This window comes from Brassica napus, chromosome C9 (genome assembly GCF_020379485.1).
Source record: "Brassica napus cultivar Da-Ae chromosome C9, Da-Ae, whole genome shotgun sequence".
Taxonomy (NCBI): domain Eukaryota; kingdom Viridiplantae; phylum Streptophyta; class Magnoliopsida; order Brassicales; family Brassicaceae; genus Brassica; species Brassica napus.
Genome location: NC_063452.1, coordinates 19,067,266 through 19,085,987, shown reverse-complemented (window position 1 = coordinate 19,085,987; position 18,722 = coordinate 19,067,266). Strand labels below are relative to the sequence as shown.

Here is an 18,722-nt window from a genome sequence, read left to right as displayed (position 1 = left end):
ATGAAGTTCTCTTCGGCGGAAAGCCAGAATACTCTCTGCTCTTCTTATGTTTGGATCTACATGTTACTCTTAGTGACCTTACTTGTCCAATAAACTAAAACCACAATCTTTACAGATGGATTTGGAAGAAAAGGAAAGAGAAGGCTTTTGATAGAGATTATCCCAAGTTATCGGTGTACATGAGAGGCGCAATTTCTCTTTTATTTTTCCCTTTCATATTATATTCCATAGTAATCCATATGATTAAAACTGTAAGATACCTTTTATTTTTCTACAACATATATTAAAACGATTCGTAAGGTGACTTGTGGAGAATGGAGCTAAAAAAGTTTTAAAATGAAAAAGTCAAATACAAGCCTTGTAATATTTTTGCCCAAACGAACATAAATCTCAACAAACATTAAGTGGTATCTAGCTAACCAAACAATAACAGGACAGTGGGTTTGGGTTTAGTGGGGTTTCCATCGTTTGGTTTTGTAATAAATGATTTGGACTTAAGCCTTTGCTTTCAAAATCTCCTCAATGAGCTCAGCTGCTTCCTCGACTGTCTCAATCGCCTGTGCTTTGTCCTCCTCCATTTCTATATCGAACGCTTCCTCCAGGCCCATCACAATCTCCACCTGAACACACAACCACACACGTGTCACTAGCCTAAACACAGTATGATAACTTGTTTACAGTTGTTGGATAAGTAGTACCGTATCAAGAGAATCAGCACCAAGTTCAGCAAATTTGGTGGCAGCCGTAACTTGGTCGCCCTCTTTAAGTGAGAGTTGCTTTTTGACCACTTCACACACTTTGTCCACTGTCTCAGGTTTTGCCTGTAAACCAACAATTTAAAAAACACCATTGTAATAAAAACATTGTTTCAAAGTGTTGAGTTAGATTAGCAGAACAATAACATATCCTGTAACTATATGTTCTGTGTAGTATGGAAGAAGACAAGAAGGCTTACCGCGCAAGAGACGCTCAGGCGGGTAGGAAGAGGGCGAAGCGTAAAAGAAAGATTGCTTCTGCTTCCCTGGCTAAAACATTTAACCGCAGTTACCTGCCATCATATTCAAAAAAAAAAAAAAACAGAAGAGAGGTTAGCTTCTCGTTTCTTTGAATACCAGAGGACATAAACAGAGAAGTAACTAAGTCTATGTAATAACTTATGATGTAAGAGAAATAATTAAATTAATCAGATCTACCAAGATTCAAAGTTCCTGCATAATCAAATACCTAAGATCCGAGAAAACAAAGAGCCGTTTCAATAATAAGATCTACCGTTGAAAAGAATAAAAAGAATACTAGATCGAGATCTGTAAGAAACTAATCAGATCTGACTATTACGCGTCAAAAAACCAGTTAAAACGGGGGAAAAAGCTGGAGATTCGAGATTTATAGTGAAGTAGAGAGAGAGACCATTTGGCGAGGACGAGCCTGCAGGGAAGTAGAGGCAGCAGCCATGGAAGCCATGAATCCTAAGGAGAGAGAGAGAGAGAGAGAGAGAGGTAGAGGTAGGAGTGAGACGGGGGTGGCGGAGAAAGGCAAAGAGAGGAGGGTGAAGAACAAGTGATAAAAGAGTTTTTTTTATAGCACTGTCTTTCTGAGATTCCAACGAGAATGCAAACAAATCAGGTGGAGTAGGTACTTGGCAGATCCAGGTAGGAAAAATATACAATTTAGGTCAATTAGAGAAGAAAAAAGAAAATAAACAAACTCATATGAAAAAAATTCAAATTGAATCAAAAAATATATATTTTAAATATAATTCACAGATTATGATTTACTTAATCTCAAGAAAATAGATCCAAAACCAAACCAAATTTTTTTTTTTAATTCAAACTACTTTTTTTAAACCCGATTAACGGGAAATCAGATCCGGTTACAAGCTCAATTAGTACAAAATAACTAATTCAGAAAATTATAATCTAGCTTCGCCCACCCACTAAACCCGACACATTCCGTTAAATTGCGTTTAAAATTTTTAGAAATCGGTCGCCGTTCTCAACCATCGACGATGACCATGGAAAAGTGAGGTTCTCCTCTTTTCCTCGGATGTCGGGAGTTTCCATGTCGTCTCCGAAGTAGCTAGTAACCGATGAACTTCTCGAAGCTTATAACCGTCGCTGTCCATGAAGTGCTAGACGTACTAAGAGAGGGAGGTTACCCTTACCGAAAGGTCCGAGGAACCGAGCTGTGCAACCCCCTAGAGCCGCCTCGAAACAGAACCGGACCTGCAAAAAAATGGGCCAGAGAAAGCTGCTGTACTAAACCGGCCAAAGTTCCAACGACCTGCATAAAACCAAACCAAAATTCATATTGATGCTTCCATTATAGTAGCATTCAGATATCCACTTGACTACGGAAATATTCTTTTGGATATCAAAATTTTCAGATATTGAAAAAGGGTTTATTTAGATATTATAAAATAACAGATCGGGTTTGAGTTGAATCCTCCCAAATTAGGATTAGTTCGGTTATGAAATCTAAGAAACGGAAAGAAACTGATTATCCATTGTATCTTATGCGAATTCAGCCGACAAAAAAAAAATCTGATGTGGATTCAAATATTTTTTACCGAAATAACACAAGTATCCATTTTTGGTTCGGGATTTTATATCTAAACTACCCAAATTTACTCAAAATTAAAAAAAGTTACTCATTAAATATGATTCAAATCGATTATTTTTATCCAAAAGTAACCATACATACAAATTGGTTTGAGTATTTTGTATCTAAAGTATCCAATTGTATCCATAAATATCCAAAATAACTAATATATTTGATTTATGATTTTAATTTTATGTATTAATATTATTATAAATATAAATCAAATATACAATATTAAAAGGCAAATATAATATTATTTGTGTCCACGTTTTCACAAAAAAACAGCCAATGAGGAGCATTTAATTTGACACGCCAGACATGCCTCACAATTGTGGGCTTCAAACGTGGTAAGCGCTGGTAAGTCTGGGTATGGGCTTGATCGTTTTTTTAATTGGCCCAACTGGACCCAAAACACACAAAGAAACGCGTCGAAGGATGACGCTTCGCTTCACCTCTACTAGCCCGTCTTCTCCAATTGAAGAGCAAAGAAACCGAGTAGTAATCGAGCCATTTCTACACAATCAATACTTTCGTTTCAATCAATTAATACGTTCTTAATGATTTCGTTCCATCTCCCTCTTTTTCTCCTTCTTTATATACTTAGATTTTTTCCTTCCTTCAAACCAAAACCCTAGAACCACTCAAACCTCAAGCCATGGCGATGAAACGAAATGGGAAGTCCTCTTTCTCCTCCGATTCTGATGAGAAAGTCATGTTCTTCAAAGATGCCTCTTTAGGTCCCCATGAATCTCAGTTGCGATTCCGACTCATCCACTTCTGGGAGGCTCGGGTTAAGAAGACACTTATTGGCTTGGATCATGGTATTAGTGTGATATGCATCTTTCTACATATTAACAAATGTTTATTTTCTTTGTTGGACTGCAAACCGTTTCATGGATAGAGGCGTGAGCAAGGTCATTTTGGCAAACTGTTTGCGTTGGTAATGTGGATCACATAGTTTTTGTTTTTTTAACAACGAAACACATAGTTATCTATGTAGATTTTAATCTATATATTTTTTTAACTGCTGTTGCTTTCTCTCTCTTAATGAGTTGAAAACCCAATAGCTTCTGCAACTCTAGCTGGTGATTTTGGAATTGGGTCTTGAAAAGATCACACCTTGCTTCTCTGCAGTAATATAGAAGGTAAGTTTTCTGGTCTCTTTGTTGGCTTTTCTCTATTTTATCATTTTGGTCAGCACTATTGTTTTTGTTGGTGGAAGATTGCATCTGGCGTTCAGTTATAATCAACACAAGTTTTATCTAAACGGGTTGTGACTGAAATTTTTTAAATCATGGTTCATTGTTTCTCTTCCATGCATAGTAATAAAGATCCCAGAGTAGTCTTTTGATATTATGTGTATACGCACACCAATTAACCTAATGTGCATACTACCACAATCGAATGGTATGTCGATGTAGCACTTTAGGATATAATCCACAGAGAACAATGATTACACTTTATTTCTATAGGATCAATATCAAGCTAAAACAATATGAGGGTTTTAAAGTTGATTTCGTAACAAGCAAGTAAGAGATTGATTTAAGATTTTTCAGATGATTAAGAATGCTAGCCTAGGGTGGTTTGATAGGGTGTTAAACAAGTGTGAGCCAAACAATTATTCAAGTTCAATTAAGAGTAAGTCCAGAACTCGGATAACTCAGGTTGAATCAACCCACTCTCGTGGTATTGATTCCTTTTCAAGTCGGTCTTGATGCCTAAACTCTCGTTTGGATCAAGACGCGCTAGCAAGCTTTAAAGATCAAGTCCGATATGTTCACAATACACCCTAATATCTACTCTCGCTGACTAGGGATGCAATGCTCATTCATAACATATCTAGCAACCTATTACACGGTTAATGAACAGGTTAAACCTAGGATCTAACATTAAGATGTGAGCCAAACAATTATTCAAGTTCAATTAAGAGTAAGTCCAGAACTCGGATAACTCAGGTTGAATCAACCCACTCTCGTGGTATTGATTCCTTTTCAAGTCGGTCTTGATGCCTAAACTCTCGTTTGGATCAAGACGCGCTAGCAAGCTTTAAAGATCAAGTCCGATATGTTCACAATACACCCTAATATCTACTCTCGCTGACTAGGGATGCAATGCTCATTCATAACATATCTAGCAACCTATTACACGGTTAATGAACAGGTTAAACCTAGGATCTAACATTAAGATGTGAGCCAAACAATTATTCAAGTTCAATTAAGAGTAAGTCCAGAACTCGGATAACTCAGGTTGAATCAACACACTCTCGTGGTATTGATTCCTTTGCAAGTCGGTCTTAATGTCTAAACTCTCGTTTTGATCAAGACGCGCTAGCAAGCTTTAGAGATCAAGTCCGATATGTTCACAATACACCCTAATATCTACTCTCGCTGACTAGGGATGCAATGCTCATTCATAACAGATCTAGCAACCTTTTACACGGTTAATGAACAGGTTAAACCTAGGATCTAACATTAAGCGGCCAGTTTAATGCAAGCATTAAGAATAGTTATGAATGAAGACAATCAAGGGATTCACTTATCTATGTTTAACTCACAGATCAAACACCCTAACACCCTAGACTAAGCAAGTGGATTACTCAGCCATGGACAGAGAAATCACAGAGATAACAGATGAAGAAAACATGTATGAATTAATAATAAAAAGCAAAGAGGGTTTAGAAATCTTCTCCAAAGGATGTAGAGATTCTTCTCCCTTAACAAGAGTACAAGTTTTCTCTCTCAAAAATCTCTCTAAAACGTAGCGTAGAATGTCTAGAATAATAAGAAAATATATATTGCAGGTCTCTGGCGGCTAAGGAGTAAAAGGGAGAAGCCCTAGGTAAAATCCCGAAATATTTGGAAACTTCCTTAAAAATCTCTGCCGCTGGAACAGACATACCAGACTGCTCCGCACGACTGTTCCGCGTGAAAAACTCCAAATTGCACTTTTTTCTCCTCTTCTCCTCCTACTGGTCTATCTCCCATACAATGCAACTCCAGACCTGTAATGACTCGAAAAGGACTAGGAAGACTCGATAAAGACTTGAAAACCAATTAGAAAACATATATACAAGATGCCAAAAACACCATATATCAATTCCCCCAGACTTAGATCCTTGTTTGTCCTCAAACAGTGTCAAGTATCAAGAACAGGGGGAAAGGTTTGAAAGTGTGGGAACTCTCTTATTCTCAGCAACCATACTTTAACCACGAATCTCTGAACCATATAAGCAGTAAAATTAGGACAACACACCCTTACCGGAACCCCACTGACTGATGTTCAATAATCGGCTCCATACTCTACATCTCAAACCAGAAAAAGCAACACTATCGAGATAAAACTTCCTACATTCATTTAAGAGTAGCGTGAGCTTCTTGTCACAGACACTATTCAGGGTAGACGGGCTAGGTGTTAAACAGGCTATTTAATGGTGGAGTTAAAATTGTTTAGGGGATACCATTTCATTGTAGAGGATGCAGAATATCGCACAAAATGGCAAGAGAGGATAGATCCATTGATGTCCACAACCTCTACTCGTTTTTGCTTCCTCTGGAACGACTGCTCCGTTTTGGATCAGCCATCTGGCTGCTCTCCAATCTTTCAACTTGGTACCCACTCTTTTGCTTGACCTTCCCCGTGGCTTATATTTCTTTTCTTTCTTCCCCTTCTCCATCACCTTATTTTCGTTTTTTTTTTTTCAAGACTGATATGGTGATGTGACGAAGGAGTTAATACATGATGGTTCTGAGTGCCACTGGTGGTTCTGATTTCGCAACCATTCTGGTTCTCCACCCCTGCTCTTGCGCAGTTCATTGGTTATGGAGCGGTTGCTCCCTTAATTTGCTTGTTCTCCTTTCTGACTGAATTTCTGCAGCAGAAACGAGTAAGAGGCTGCGTTGATCCTTTCCTCTCCGACCTTTTTGCACATATCTGCACATATGACACTGAAAAACAAATGCATGAAGGTGTAATAAACGCTAAGGTGCAAGGTGAGAACTAGCTAAAGATGAGCTAGCCACTCAGGATCAGCAAGATGGATAAAAATGATAAGAAGTCCTGAGTGTGTTCTCGTTTCCCTGATCTAATGCCCATAACAAGAGGAATTTCTGTCAAGATTAGGTTCAAGTTAGGTGGACTTAAGTCTACCCAGTGTAACCTGATCGGCTGAGAACTTATGGAGAATCAAGTGAGATATGTCAGGGTGTTCCAGGTCCATATGTGTGTCTTTCGCCACCGCTAAGGTCACTGAATAAGATAACTAAAGCACGAGGTGGTTAGTGATCAACACGGAATAAAGTCCTAATTCCCACAAAGTTTTGATTGACTCGACCATAAAAACTGACTCAAACTAACTCAAAAGAAAAACGAAAGAAAGAAACGAGTTATTAAACGACGAAAACCCTCCCCCAGAATTACTTTACAACGTCCCTGGTGTGAAAATAAATCAGAGAGAAGGTGAAAACAAGAATAAATATATATATTTTTACTTTTTGACCTGAGACTCAATAAACTAAAACGAAAAATAAGTAAACAAAAGCAAAACCAACTTATATTTACACTTACCAGTGGGTTGCCTCCCACCAAGCGCTTGGTTTAAGTCACTAGCTTGACTTAGTGACATGGACTGGTCGGGTTGAGCATGAGGGCTTGTTCCAAAACAAGCTCCACAATCAGACATGTTCACCTTCAAAACTCTGCTCAACAACCCTTTCACAGCAGCTTCTCCTTTCTCTTTCAGCTCATACTCTGACCTTAGAGAAAGGTTTAGAGGTACCCTTGCACTTTACCTCATACTCAATGGATTTCTCATCACACAAGCGAGGTATCAAAGTCATCATAGGGTCACCCTTGACCCTTTTCTTCTGGACTTTTTCTTTCACCCTTGCATTCCCACTGAGTTTCTTGGTATCAGTGTGAGGATCTCCATCTAGGACTTCTTTGATATTACCCTTTTTACCAAGTTCCTTCTTAGGAAGAATTTCCAGTTGTTCTCCACTAACCACTGAGATGCAAGAGGCATAGCGGATTTGTGATCTGGTTGGGAGAGCCTTGTAGAAAACCTTCTTGTTGATGTTGGAAAAGGAAACTCTCTTTTTAGGCATGTCGATAACTGCTCCAACTGTAGCCATAAATGACCTTCCAAAGATCAAAGTCATCTCATGATCCTTGCTCATCTCAACAACCTGAAATTCAGTATGGAGAATACATTTCCCAACTTGGACATGAAGGTTGCGAATTGTGCCATAAGGGACTGCCATGGAAGAGTTTGCAAAAGCCAGAGTCACCTGAGAAGACTCAATGTCCACAATGTTCAGCTCGTCTACAATCGCCCTTGAAACAAGGTTCACACTAGACCCAAAATCACAAAGAGCTTCCTTGAATTCCACTCCAGCAATGGAACAATGAAAAACAAACTTTCTAGGGTCATCAACTTTAGGCAATACCTTCAGTGATGGTGTCAATGCTTCAGTAAAGAGAGCCTTAATTTCTTCACGAGATTCTATGCAATTTTTGAAGAACATATGCAATGGCCGAATCTCCCAAGCATGTTCAAATGAGATATTTTAAGGAAGCCTTCTTACCATCTTCCTAAACCCAGCCAGCTGTTCTGCACTAATAGGATCCATCAGATGTTTAGGTGGAATCGGATATGGAACCTTAGGAACATAGACTCGCACTGGTGGAATCTCAATAGGTACGTCGGGAGCAGTCACTTCAGAGCTAGCAGGCTGCTCTGTTCTCTCTTCTGCGCCTGAAGCAGTCTCAGCAAACATTTGCTCTGGTTCTTTTCCCTCAGGTTTCTCACATCTCAGCTCTGTTGCATTACAGTGCTCATCTCTAGGATTCATCACACTCTTTCCAGGAAGGGTACTTTGCTGCCTCTTGACACTCTCAGCTGTTTGAGCAAGCTGAACATCAATCCTCTTAATGAGGTTGCTCACAGTATCATACTTTGTATTCAGCTCGGTGAACATGTTGTCCATCTTGGTGTTGATGTCTGTAGAAACCTGAGTCAATGCCTTGCCCTGAATTTGCATACCCTGCAACAATTGTTGCATCATCATACCCAGACCCTTCAGCTCATCTGGTTAACTGTTCCCGGTAGCTGGAACAGCTTGCCGATTGCTCTGCGGTTGTCGCTGGTTCTGGTTCTGAATCTGCCCGGCCGTAGCTTGCTCCATGCTGAAGACATGCCCTTGGTTATTTATCAGTAGCTGATCAACCTTGGCAGTCAGCTCTTCTATCTTCTAGGTGTCGGAACTGTTCCCTTTCTTGGAGCGATCGCTCTCCTCGTTCTTATTGGCTGAGGTAGCAGCCATGTTCTCAATCAGCTCAAACGCTCCATCAGTGGTCTGAGTCATGAAGTCTCCGTTGCTGGCAGAGTTCATAGCACTCTGAAATTCCCAGTCAACTCCATCATAGAAAATTTCCAAGAGGTAGTCATATTCAAATCCATGGTGAGGACATTCTCTGCGATAGTCATTGAATCGCTTCCATGCGTCGCAGAAAGGCTCATCAGTGAGCTGTTTGAAGGAGGTGATCTTGTTCCTCAATGCAGCTGTTCTCGCCTTAGAGTAGAAATGGTTGAGGAATGCTGATCAGACATGTTCCCATGAAGTGAGAGAGCCGGTAGGGAGGGAGTTCAACCACCGTGCAGCTTTTCCATTAAGAGAGAATGAGAATAGAATGCACTTGATGTAGTCTGGTGGTACGCCATTCGCGCGAGTGAAACTGCAGACTTTTTCGAAGCTCTCAATATGCTCCATTGGAATTTCTGTAGAGAGACCAGAGAACACATTTCTCTGTACTAGACCAATCAAAGCAGGCTTGATCTCTAAGTCCTGCTTAGTGCAGGGTGGAGGAACTATGGCAGAACGAGTAGAAGGGATGTTGCAAGGAAGGTTTCTCTGCCCGATTGAAGCAGTCTGCGTCTGTTGTTCCTGCTGCTGCTGAGCAGCTTGTTCCTGTGCTTGAATGGTCTGCTGCAACTGTTGCATCTGCTACTGCATGAGTGTCATTGCAGCAATAAGATCATCCTGATTGGCTTGATCACCCATAGTGGTGTCGGATTGCCTTGGTTGTTGACGATTTGTTCTTTCTAACCTTGCTAGCTCATGGTTGGTAAATGTAACTAACTCTCCTTGTGCATTTCTCTGAGTATGTCTACTGGTTATGCACCTGAAAAATTAGTTACAACAAAAAGGATAGAGCAAGTTAGAGGTCTTAGACTAAATAAATAACTGAAAAATAAAGGTAAAAAGATGGTCCCCGGCAACGGCGCCAAATTGATATTACGTGTATACGCACACCAATTAACCTAATGTGCACACTACCACAATCGAATGGTATGTCGATGTGGCACTTTAGGATCGAATCCACATAGACCAATGATTACACTTTATTTCTATAGGATCAATATCAAGCTAAAACAATATGAGGGTTTTAAAGTTGATTTCTTAACAAGCAAGTAAGAGATTGATTTAAGGTTTTTCAGATGATTAAGAATACTAGCCTAGGGTGGTTTGATCGGGTGTTAAACAAGTGTGAGCCAAACAATTATTCAAGTTCAATTAAGAGTAAGTCCAGAACTCGGATCACTCAGGTTGAATCAACCCACTCTCGTGGTATTGATTCCCTTGCAAGTCGGTCTTGATGCCTAAACTCTTGTTTGGATCAAGACGCGCTAGCAAGCTTCAGAGATCAAGTCCGATATGTTCACAATACACCCTAATATCTACTCTCGCTGACTAGGGATGCAATGCTCATTCATAACAGATCTAGCAACCTATTACACGGTTAATGAACATGTTAAACCTAGGATCTAACATGAATCGGCCAGTTTAATGCAAGCATTAAGAATAGTTATGAATGAAGACAATCAAGAGATTCACTTATCTATGTTTAACTCACAGATCTAACACCCTAGACTAAGCAAGTGGATTACTCAGCCATGGACAGAGAAATCACAGAGATAACAAATGAAGAAAACATGTCTGAAATAATAATAAAAAGCAAAGAGGGTTTAGAAATCTTCTACAAAAGATGTAGAGATTCTTTTCCCTTAACAAGAGTACAAGTTTTCTCTCTCAAAAATCTCTCTAAAACGTAGCGTAGAATGTCTAGAATAATAAGAAAATATATATTGCAGGTCTCTGGCGGCTAAGGAGTAAAAGGGGGAAGCCCTAGGTAAAATTCCGAAATATTTGGAAACTTCCTTAAAAATCTCTGCCGCTGGAACAGGCACGCCAGACTGCTCCGCACGACTGTTCCACGTGAAAAACTTCAAATTGCACTCTTTTTCTCCTATTTTCCTCCAACTGGTCTATCTACCATCCAATGCAACTCCAGACCTGTAATGACTCGAAAAGGACTAGGAAGACTCGATAAAGACTTGAAAACCAATTAGAAAACATATATACAAGATGCCAAAAACACCGTATATCACCTTTGTTTACCACAAGTGAAAGGAAGAGCCTTTTGTTTTTGTTTACTGATGGGTGAGGAGTTCGCTGACACAATGAACCTAGATTTGAATCTTAGGCCCGGTCCTGAGTCAGATCTGCGGCCGTCCCTAAACGAAACTGTGAATCTGGCTGATTGGAGTAATGACCCATCCGAGAGATTCTCGGAAGCTGTGACGAGGATCATAACTCGGCATAGGACGCGGTTCAGACAACTTAATCTCCCCATACCAATTATATCTGAAACCCATATGTCTATTGAACTGAACCAGTTGATGGGAAGTCCTGTAACCGGAGCTGCTTTGCAGACTGGCGAGGGTAGTGAAAGAGGCAATGAGGATCTGAAAATGTGTGAGAACGGAGATGGAGCCATTGGAGACGGTGTGTCAGAGAAGAAAACGGACGTGGAGAAAAGCAGTGGCAGCGATGGTAACTTCTTCGATTGTAATATATGTTTGGATTTGTCCAAAGAGCCGGTTCTCACCTGTTGTGGCCATCTTTGATAGTGTCTTCACTTGGTGTCTTTTAAATGACATTATTCAGGGGAAATGATGATGATTTGCTAAGATCAAGAACACTTATTGTCCTATCCTCTCAAGAAAGAGAAAGGGTTTATGATATGTATATATACCTATTCTTACACAATAATATTGTTACAATTCAACATCAATATAAAGTCAATGTTTATAATTTGATCAAAACCTTCATGTTTCACAATGATAATAGAAAAAGTAGCTAATTTCCTTTTATTTTTCTTTTAATCATTCTTGCGTATAATTAAGTTTTTCAAAGAACTCAGCTACGGCGATCCAAATCTTAGTCAATCTCCCGTAGTAGCCATCAAAGGCAAGATAGAAATAGCTTTGGGTTAGGTTGCAAAACTCAAAGAAAAAGAAACAAAGCTGGAGAAACCTAAAACGCTTTCACTGGGGGATTGGAAGATCATATGTCCACGAATAACTGCTTAGACAATTACAAAAATATTTAGAGAAATACAAATCACATTACAGCCTCAGAAACTTTTTGATCGTTCCTGAAAACATGTACACCAACTGGTTTTGCCAAGTGCCATTGGGCTCCAAGAATTTCCGAGATGGACCTTCTAGAATAGTTCCAAGAACATCTAAACTGGTTCGGGTTAACTTTTTCTATTGCCTCGAAGAGTTGTAACCGAAGTAATAAAAAAACTACATATATCGCTTTTGTTTTTAAGCAACACATATATCGCTTATTGTGTTGTATTTCATACGAAAAGATTAGCAGAGTCTATCATGCGGCCACTTCCTCATTTGTAGTTATCTTGATTTTCTTTATGATAAAACCATAGTTAGCTCTTTTATTTTTCTTTTAGTTTACTTAATATTTGGTTTGATTGTAATTTTTTGATTGACACATACTAAAGAAAGACAGTTAATTAAAATAGAAGCATTATCTAAACGAAGCAGAAATGACAAAGCCAAATTTTAATTTATTTATTTCACAATTATCATTCCTCTTCTTGAAAATATCTAAAATAATATACCTCGAAAATCACATGTGTTGTAATATCACTTCTTATCGTATCTAAATTAATCTTTAACTTATGTGAACATCAACTTCAACCCATCAAACTATATTAAACAAAAATCATTATATTAAAAGAAACTTGACATCGCGTACACATATCATAAGACTACGATAAACCAAAAGGCATTAAACAAACCATATCACATACCAAGTGTCGTTATCAATTAGAGTAAAATGGTGGGAAAATATGGTGAAAATGAGAGGGATAGAAAAATAATAAAGTTAGAGTAAATTTTTTCATCTAATTAATAGTTGAGGTAAGATTTATTATATTTTTACTATTTTTCTCACTTTTTAGAATAAATGAAATAAAATCATATTCCACTTGATTGGATGAAAGTAGAATAAATTGGCTGAAATAATTTTTCATCCACTTTAATTTACTCGAACTCTACCATATAGTCATACCCACAGTTAAACGATGTACACCGACTAAAAGAAAGACAACATAAAAATGAAAAAAAAAATTTAAAAGGAAAAATGAAAATTAACTTACATCAAAGAATATTAGTGTTGAGAACTAGAAGCATAAAAGTCCTTCTCCAAAAAAAAAGAAAAAAGAACGAAAAGCAAATATTATCTCTATACCTTCAGGCCGGTTGAGTAGGCGGACAAACGGTACGACCGCCCCAGATCCAAGCCTTTGTCCCCCATATATTAATAGCTAAGGGGTCTAATTGTTTTATATATCTATATTTTTAGACAAAAGATTAGAAAATATAACAAAGTAAATTGAAAAGGGCCTAAAAATATTTTTTGTGTATATAGTTTTATTTTCATCAGAAAATATACACAGTATTACTGATGAAAATTTTAAAAAATTTTAAACATTAAATAAATATTAATATTAAAGGGTACAAAAAAGAGTTTCGTCCTATGATCCGTAACAGTGTTAAGTCGACCATGTATACTTTATGTAGTAGCAATAGAAGATCAAAGTGAAAACCCAAAATTTGAGAAAAAGCTCAGTGATATTGATTAATATATACATCCAAAAATGCAAAAAGTTACCATCAACATGATATAGAACAAAAAAGAAGCGGTTTTTAAAAAATACCAGATGCTACAAATTAACAAAAACTTAATATAGCAATGAACATTGGCAAATCGTTCATATCAAATTAATGTGAGAAACATATAATGAGAAAAACAACAGATTAACTCATAAAAATTCAAATTTTCTTATTTTTATCAAACAAATATATTTATAAAATAATTTAAAATATATATTATTATGTCTATAAATGGTTAACAAGAAAATTACACTACCAAGGATAAGCAATAGATAGCAAACTGCATAATTGCATTGTAACTAACACGAATAAATTGAGAAAGATAAATTTACTGAGATGACAAAAAATATATAAATTTATGAAATCTCACAATCCATGGTACATGTGAACCATAGGAATTAAGGCTAATGATGCATTCATATGTCAAAGTTACGCGAACAACAACGATACTCTCAATCAAGGAATGTTCCTAAGACGCCTCCCTATATTTTTGGGTGAAAATTACTATCAATTGCTACATTTCCCACTATAAGTGCATACCTACCAAATAACTTCTCAAATTTATTTTCAAGGGAAAAACATAAACTGAAATAAAATTATTTTTAAAACAAATAAGGTAAATACACATTATACAAAGAATCTATCTCCAAAATCAATAAATGAAAATAAAAGTAGCAATAAGCTTACTTATACTAAAATACAATTATACCGACAAAAATAGTCACCTAGAATGAAGCTTTCATATTAAGAAGTCATCGCATGTCAACATTTATACCTCTCTCTCTCTGTATGTGATTAAGAAGCGGCTAATTTCAAACAGTTAATGAACATCAAAGAAAGAAAGTTTTGAAGTTGAATTATTCACACGGCTAATCTCATTTGAGTGTGAATAAGATATTAAAATAACGAACAGTCATATTGTCAACAAAAATTAATATAAAAACATATAAAGGTTCATAAAAGAAAAAGCTCAAGTTATTACCATATACAATATTTTTAAAGTTAGATTCACCCCAACAGCAACAACAAAAAAAAATAATTCTGCATTGGGATGTTAGAAGTTTGAGAGGAAAAACAATAGATAAATTAAAATTCAAATAATAAATACCCACATATATTTAAAAAAAAACAAATAGCTCCAAACAATCATTTCTTTTTTCTTTATTATGTTATTCATACTAAGTTTTTGGATTACTAATATGTAACACTATTAAAGAAAAAGGATGTGTGTACATATTATCTAAAAATCCTTATTTTACAACTTAAAAATAATGATAGAAATAAAAATTCACAATGGATTGAAAAACTAAGAAATAAAAACAACCTCATAAATATAGAAGATATCAAAACAAGACAAATAAAAGTTAATATAAATTTTTAAAATATTTATAGCACACAATCCGCGCGTAGCGCGGAAAAAAGATCTAGTATAACTAATAATAGGTGGACGGCACCCTCGTGTGTGCGCATTAATATGATTCTTAAAATGATGGTTACATTTCAATGATTTCACATAATATGTATTCTGTTAATTATTGTGTATATATAATTATTTATGCATGTTTTATATATATGTAGTATTAAGACAGTTATTTATAATTTGGTGAAAAGTTTAGTAATAATTTTATCGCATTATATTAACATTAAAACATTAATTTTTTGATCGTACTAAAATAATAATAAAATCAAGATAACATTGACGATAGTTTAGTTTCGAACACTAGTATCTCTTCAGTCTAATGAGTGTTTATCTGATTCAATTGCGAAGAATAACTTGAGTTTAAAATTAATAGCTAAATACATTATATAATGTGTTTTATCGTATAGTTAAATATTAAATATATAAGATATCTTGAATGTTACTCATTAATTTCAGTCACATTAGAGTTCTACAATATATGGTTATATTTGTCGGAACCTATAAAAATATGTAAATTTGGAAGTAAATCTAATAAGTCATATTAACGAGAGAGTTATTGGTAATTTAACCAAATAACTAAAAAAATACCATTGATTAATACGTCAAAATATTAATAAACAAATTTTAGCAGCTCCAAATTATGATAACAGATTCATTAATGTAGCTGTCATGTCCTGTTTAACATTCAGTTTTACATTCAACTAGATTCTGATCCGTGCAGTTGCACGAAATTATTTATATTTATAATTTATGTTTCCAAATTAAAATTTTATGATTTGATGATGTTTTATAAACTTTGATTTGTATCCATATTGTATTATAGTTTTCAATTTGGTTCCGATTCTGTTGTGGGTTTTGATTTTCGGTTCAAGAAATATAGTAATAGTTTGGTTATTTATGAATTTGGATTTTTTTTTTTAATTTTGTTGTTTTGGTTTTCGGTTTGGTTAAAATAGCAATGTTAGGAACCTAGTAAAATTTCCAGTTTAGTTCGAGCATGTTAGTCTGAATAAAAAATTGGAATTTTTTTATTATGATTCTGATTTATGTAGATATATTTTTAATTACACTTTCTGATTTTTTTTTATTTTTGTTATTGAATGGCTTTATATTTTAAATATGTTTAAATAATCGGTATATCTCAAGTTTAGCAACCAGATATTCAGCTGTATTTATGATTCATTCGACGGAATGTTGCTCTTCTCAGCTTCTTCTCCGCCCAGTCCCTGAAAGAAAGAAGAATCAAACTCGTAAATTACCTCAAGAACAGATCTATCTAAGATTGATTTTTTACATCAATATAAACGTTTTTTCGTGTTTAACTAATCAATGTAAATGGCCCTTTTTTGGTTCAACCAAAGTACGTGGCCTAGTTGTCAAAAGTCATGCAATCCATATGCTCCTTTTTTTTTGCTTTACAAAGAAAGAAAAATCTTGTAATATGATATTATGGATAAAGCGTTTACTTCAACTTCAAGCTCATTTTGCAACCGGATTATCTCTTGATTCTCATCTTCCACTTGCATTTGAAGTCTATCAAATCTCTCTTTCTCACACGATATTTCTGCCTTGTTATTCGCAAAGCTCTGAAGTTGTTCCTCTAGATCATTTTGTTACCTTGCAAGAGACTCCATTTCTGTTTCAGTCGACGTGCCTTCTTTCTCCAGTGAAAGATTCTCTTCTTTTTCTCAAAAACTTGAAGCCTTGTCAGCTCCAACTTTGCCTCTTCCGCCAATTTAACCACTGCATCTAATTAATTTTTATTCTCGTAAAAGCTCTTTTTCAGCTTTGATATCTTTTATGATCTGAGCAACGTTAAAAATTAGTTATAAAGGCATGCCGTGCTTTTGGATTTATGTTATTAATGTCAAGAAAACCAGAGAATTGGTATCAGTGTCAAAAACTCCGGACTTAGGATCACTATATTCTTGGAAAGTTAATGCTGAGACGAGCTCAGTGCAGTGATGAGGTAAAAAGTGATGAGACAGTATTATATAAAACTACGGAAAAACTGAATATTGTAAAGAATAAATTTGATAAAATTATACCAAAAATTAAGAAAATGATGATTCAACTGCAGAGGCGAGATATTATCTCTTTCCTTAACTCAAAATACGTCCCGTAGTGCGACGGTTCGATAACGTAATGAGTCCCAAGATACAACTGCAAAAAATCTTTTGATTTGCGTCATTCTATCAGAAGCCTGGCGAAACTAGTTTTGTGTATACTCTCAGACTCAAGAGAACAAATCAAAGGAAAAAAGAAATATGGAGAATTGTTATTTTGCCGTGTGTAGAAAACTGCACAAGTGATCTCTTTTTATAACTTGAAGAGAAAGTACACGTTATGCAAATTAGAGGAGTCAACTAACGTACATATCAATTATAATTATGGAATTGATTTCCATGATCTTGTACGTTAGTTTGCAAAGTAATATTGTGACTTTGACCAAGTCACCAAATTTTAATATACTTCTTGGGTTTATCAAGAATAAAATTAACTAAATAAGTTAATTGACATAATGTCCCATTAACAAATTTAAAATTAAATTCTAATCCAAATATCCAAAGTGATCCATTTGCTAAATATTTTATACTTAGCCAAATTTAAAGCTTTATAAGCTTTACACATCACTCACTTTGGACCTCTATTTCTCATTCAACACAACTCTGATTTGACCAACAAATACACTAACGCATAGTGTTCACGGTGATGATTACATCGTGCCCATATTCCGGTCTTTTCGATAGACGTTTCCGTCAAAAAACCCATCGAAAAATGGTATGCACCACTTTATCAAAAACGAGTTCTAACAATCCTCGATGTGAATAGAAATGACTCTATACACATATAAAGTCGCTGACAAAAGGCCAAATGAACTTAGAGATAGTTATCAAAAGATGATTTTTTTCTTAGAAGGAAAAAAAAAACTAGTGTCATACACTGAGTTTTGTGTATAATGGTTAATTGTATCTTGAAAAAGGGTATATGGGTTATTAGCTTTACTCGCTTTAGTCAATATTCGTTATTGGTTCTATTGGCTCTTCTTTGGTTAGCATAATTCTTTTGTATTGATATCTGATTCGCTATGTGTCAATAGATTGATGCATCTCCTGTCTCATAAAAAGAAGCGCTAGTACTTTTGTGACTTTGGTTAATTGCATGACTGCTTAATTTGTTTGAAGGATTAAGACTTTAATTTGTTTGAAGGATTAAGACTGTAAGCACCAAATTTACTAGATAGGAAAATTTGATATGTAAAGTAAAAAATTTACAAAATAACATGAATAAAAAAAATACAACAATATAATACCGTAGTTGGAAAAGAACTAGGTTGAAGCAGAGTCGAGATTATATCTCTTTCCTTAATCCTTTAAACGCCCTTAGTGTGCCGGTTTGATACGTTTAAGAATTCCAGGATACAACTGCATATATCTTCAGTCTCACAGCACTTGAAAATCAAAGCCTGTCGAACTTATTTCTATGTTATACTCTCAGACACAAAAAAAAAAACGGAAAAAGTGGTTTTGTTTTTCTTGGATGTATCTAAAAAAAAAAATGACTTAAGCTCCCTTTTAACAAAACAGGTCCAACGTAAGCCATTAAAGGAGCATTGAATCACGTCAAATGTCATAAAGAGAAATTGATTCTTTGTAACTATTT

General features: G+C 35.8%; 2 protein-coding genes and 1 non-coding gene across 3 annotated transcripts; 2 read left to right on the top strand and 1 right to left on the bottom strand.

Annotated features, from left to right (window-relative positions):
• Positions 1 to 315: 315 nt before the first annotated feature.
• LOC111215763 (acyl carrier protein 3, chloroplastic-like) lies at positions 316 to 1,749 on the bottom strand. The gene is made up of 4 exons (XM_022719832.2): positions 1,408 to 1,749; positions 956 to 1,048; positions 699 to 821; positions 316 to 620 (listed from the first exon to the last, which is right to left on the bottom strand). Exons 1-4 carry the CDS (start codon positions 1,459 to 1,461, stop codon positions 495 to 497), a joined length of 396 nt encoding a protein of 131 aa, XP_022575553.1. The 5' UTR covers positions 1,462 to 1,749; the 3' UTR covers positions 316 to 494.
• A 7,299-nt stretch (positions 1,750 to 9,048) lies between these two features.
• On the top strand, positions 9,049 to 9,155 carry LOC125593664. Its single transcript, XR_007329564.1, has one exon. It is a non-coding gene; the product is annotated as a small nucleolar RNA R71 (small nucleolar RNA).
• A 1,937-nt stretch (positions 9,156 to 11,092) lies between these two features.
• On the top strand, positions 11,093 to 11,563 carry LOC125592515. The gene has a single exon (XM_048767730.1). It carries the CDS (start codon positions 11,093 to 11,095, stop codon positions 11,561 to 11,563), a length of 471 nt encoding a protein of 156 aa, XP_048623687.1.
• Positions 11,564 to 18,722: the final 7,159 nt, after the last annotated feature.

Bases quoted from the DNA above. Each gene is read 5' to 3' on its own strand.
- LOC111215763 (XM_022719832.2), bottom strand. From the start codon at position 1,461: ATGGCTTCCATGGCTGCTGCCTCTACTTCCCTGCAGGCTCGTCCTCGC. The intron at 1,049-1,407 runs GTCTCTCTCTCT...ATATGATGGCAG, and splicing joins AGGCTCGTCCTCGCCAAATG to GTAACTGCGGTTAAATGTTT. The intron at 822-955 runs GTAAGCCTTCTT...GTTGGTTTACAG, and splicing joins GCCTGAGCGTCTCTTGCGCG to GCAAAACCTGAGACAGTGGA.
- LOC125592515 (XM_048767730.1), top strand. From the start codon at position 11,093: ATGGGTGAGGAGTTCGCTGACACAATGAACCTAGATTTGAATCTTAGG.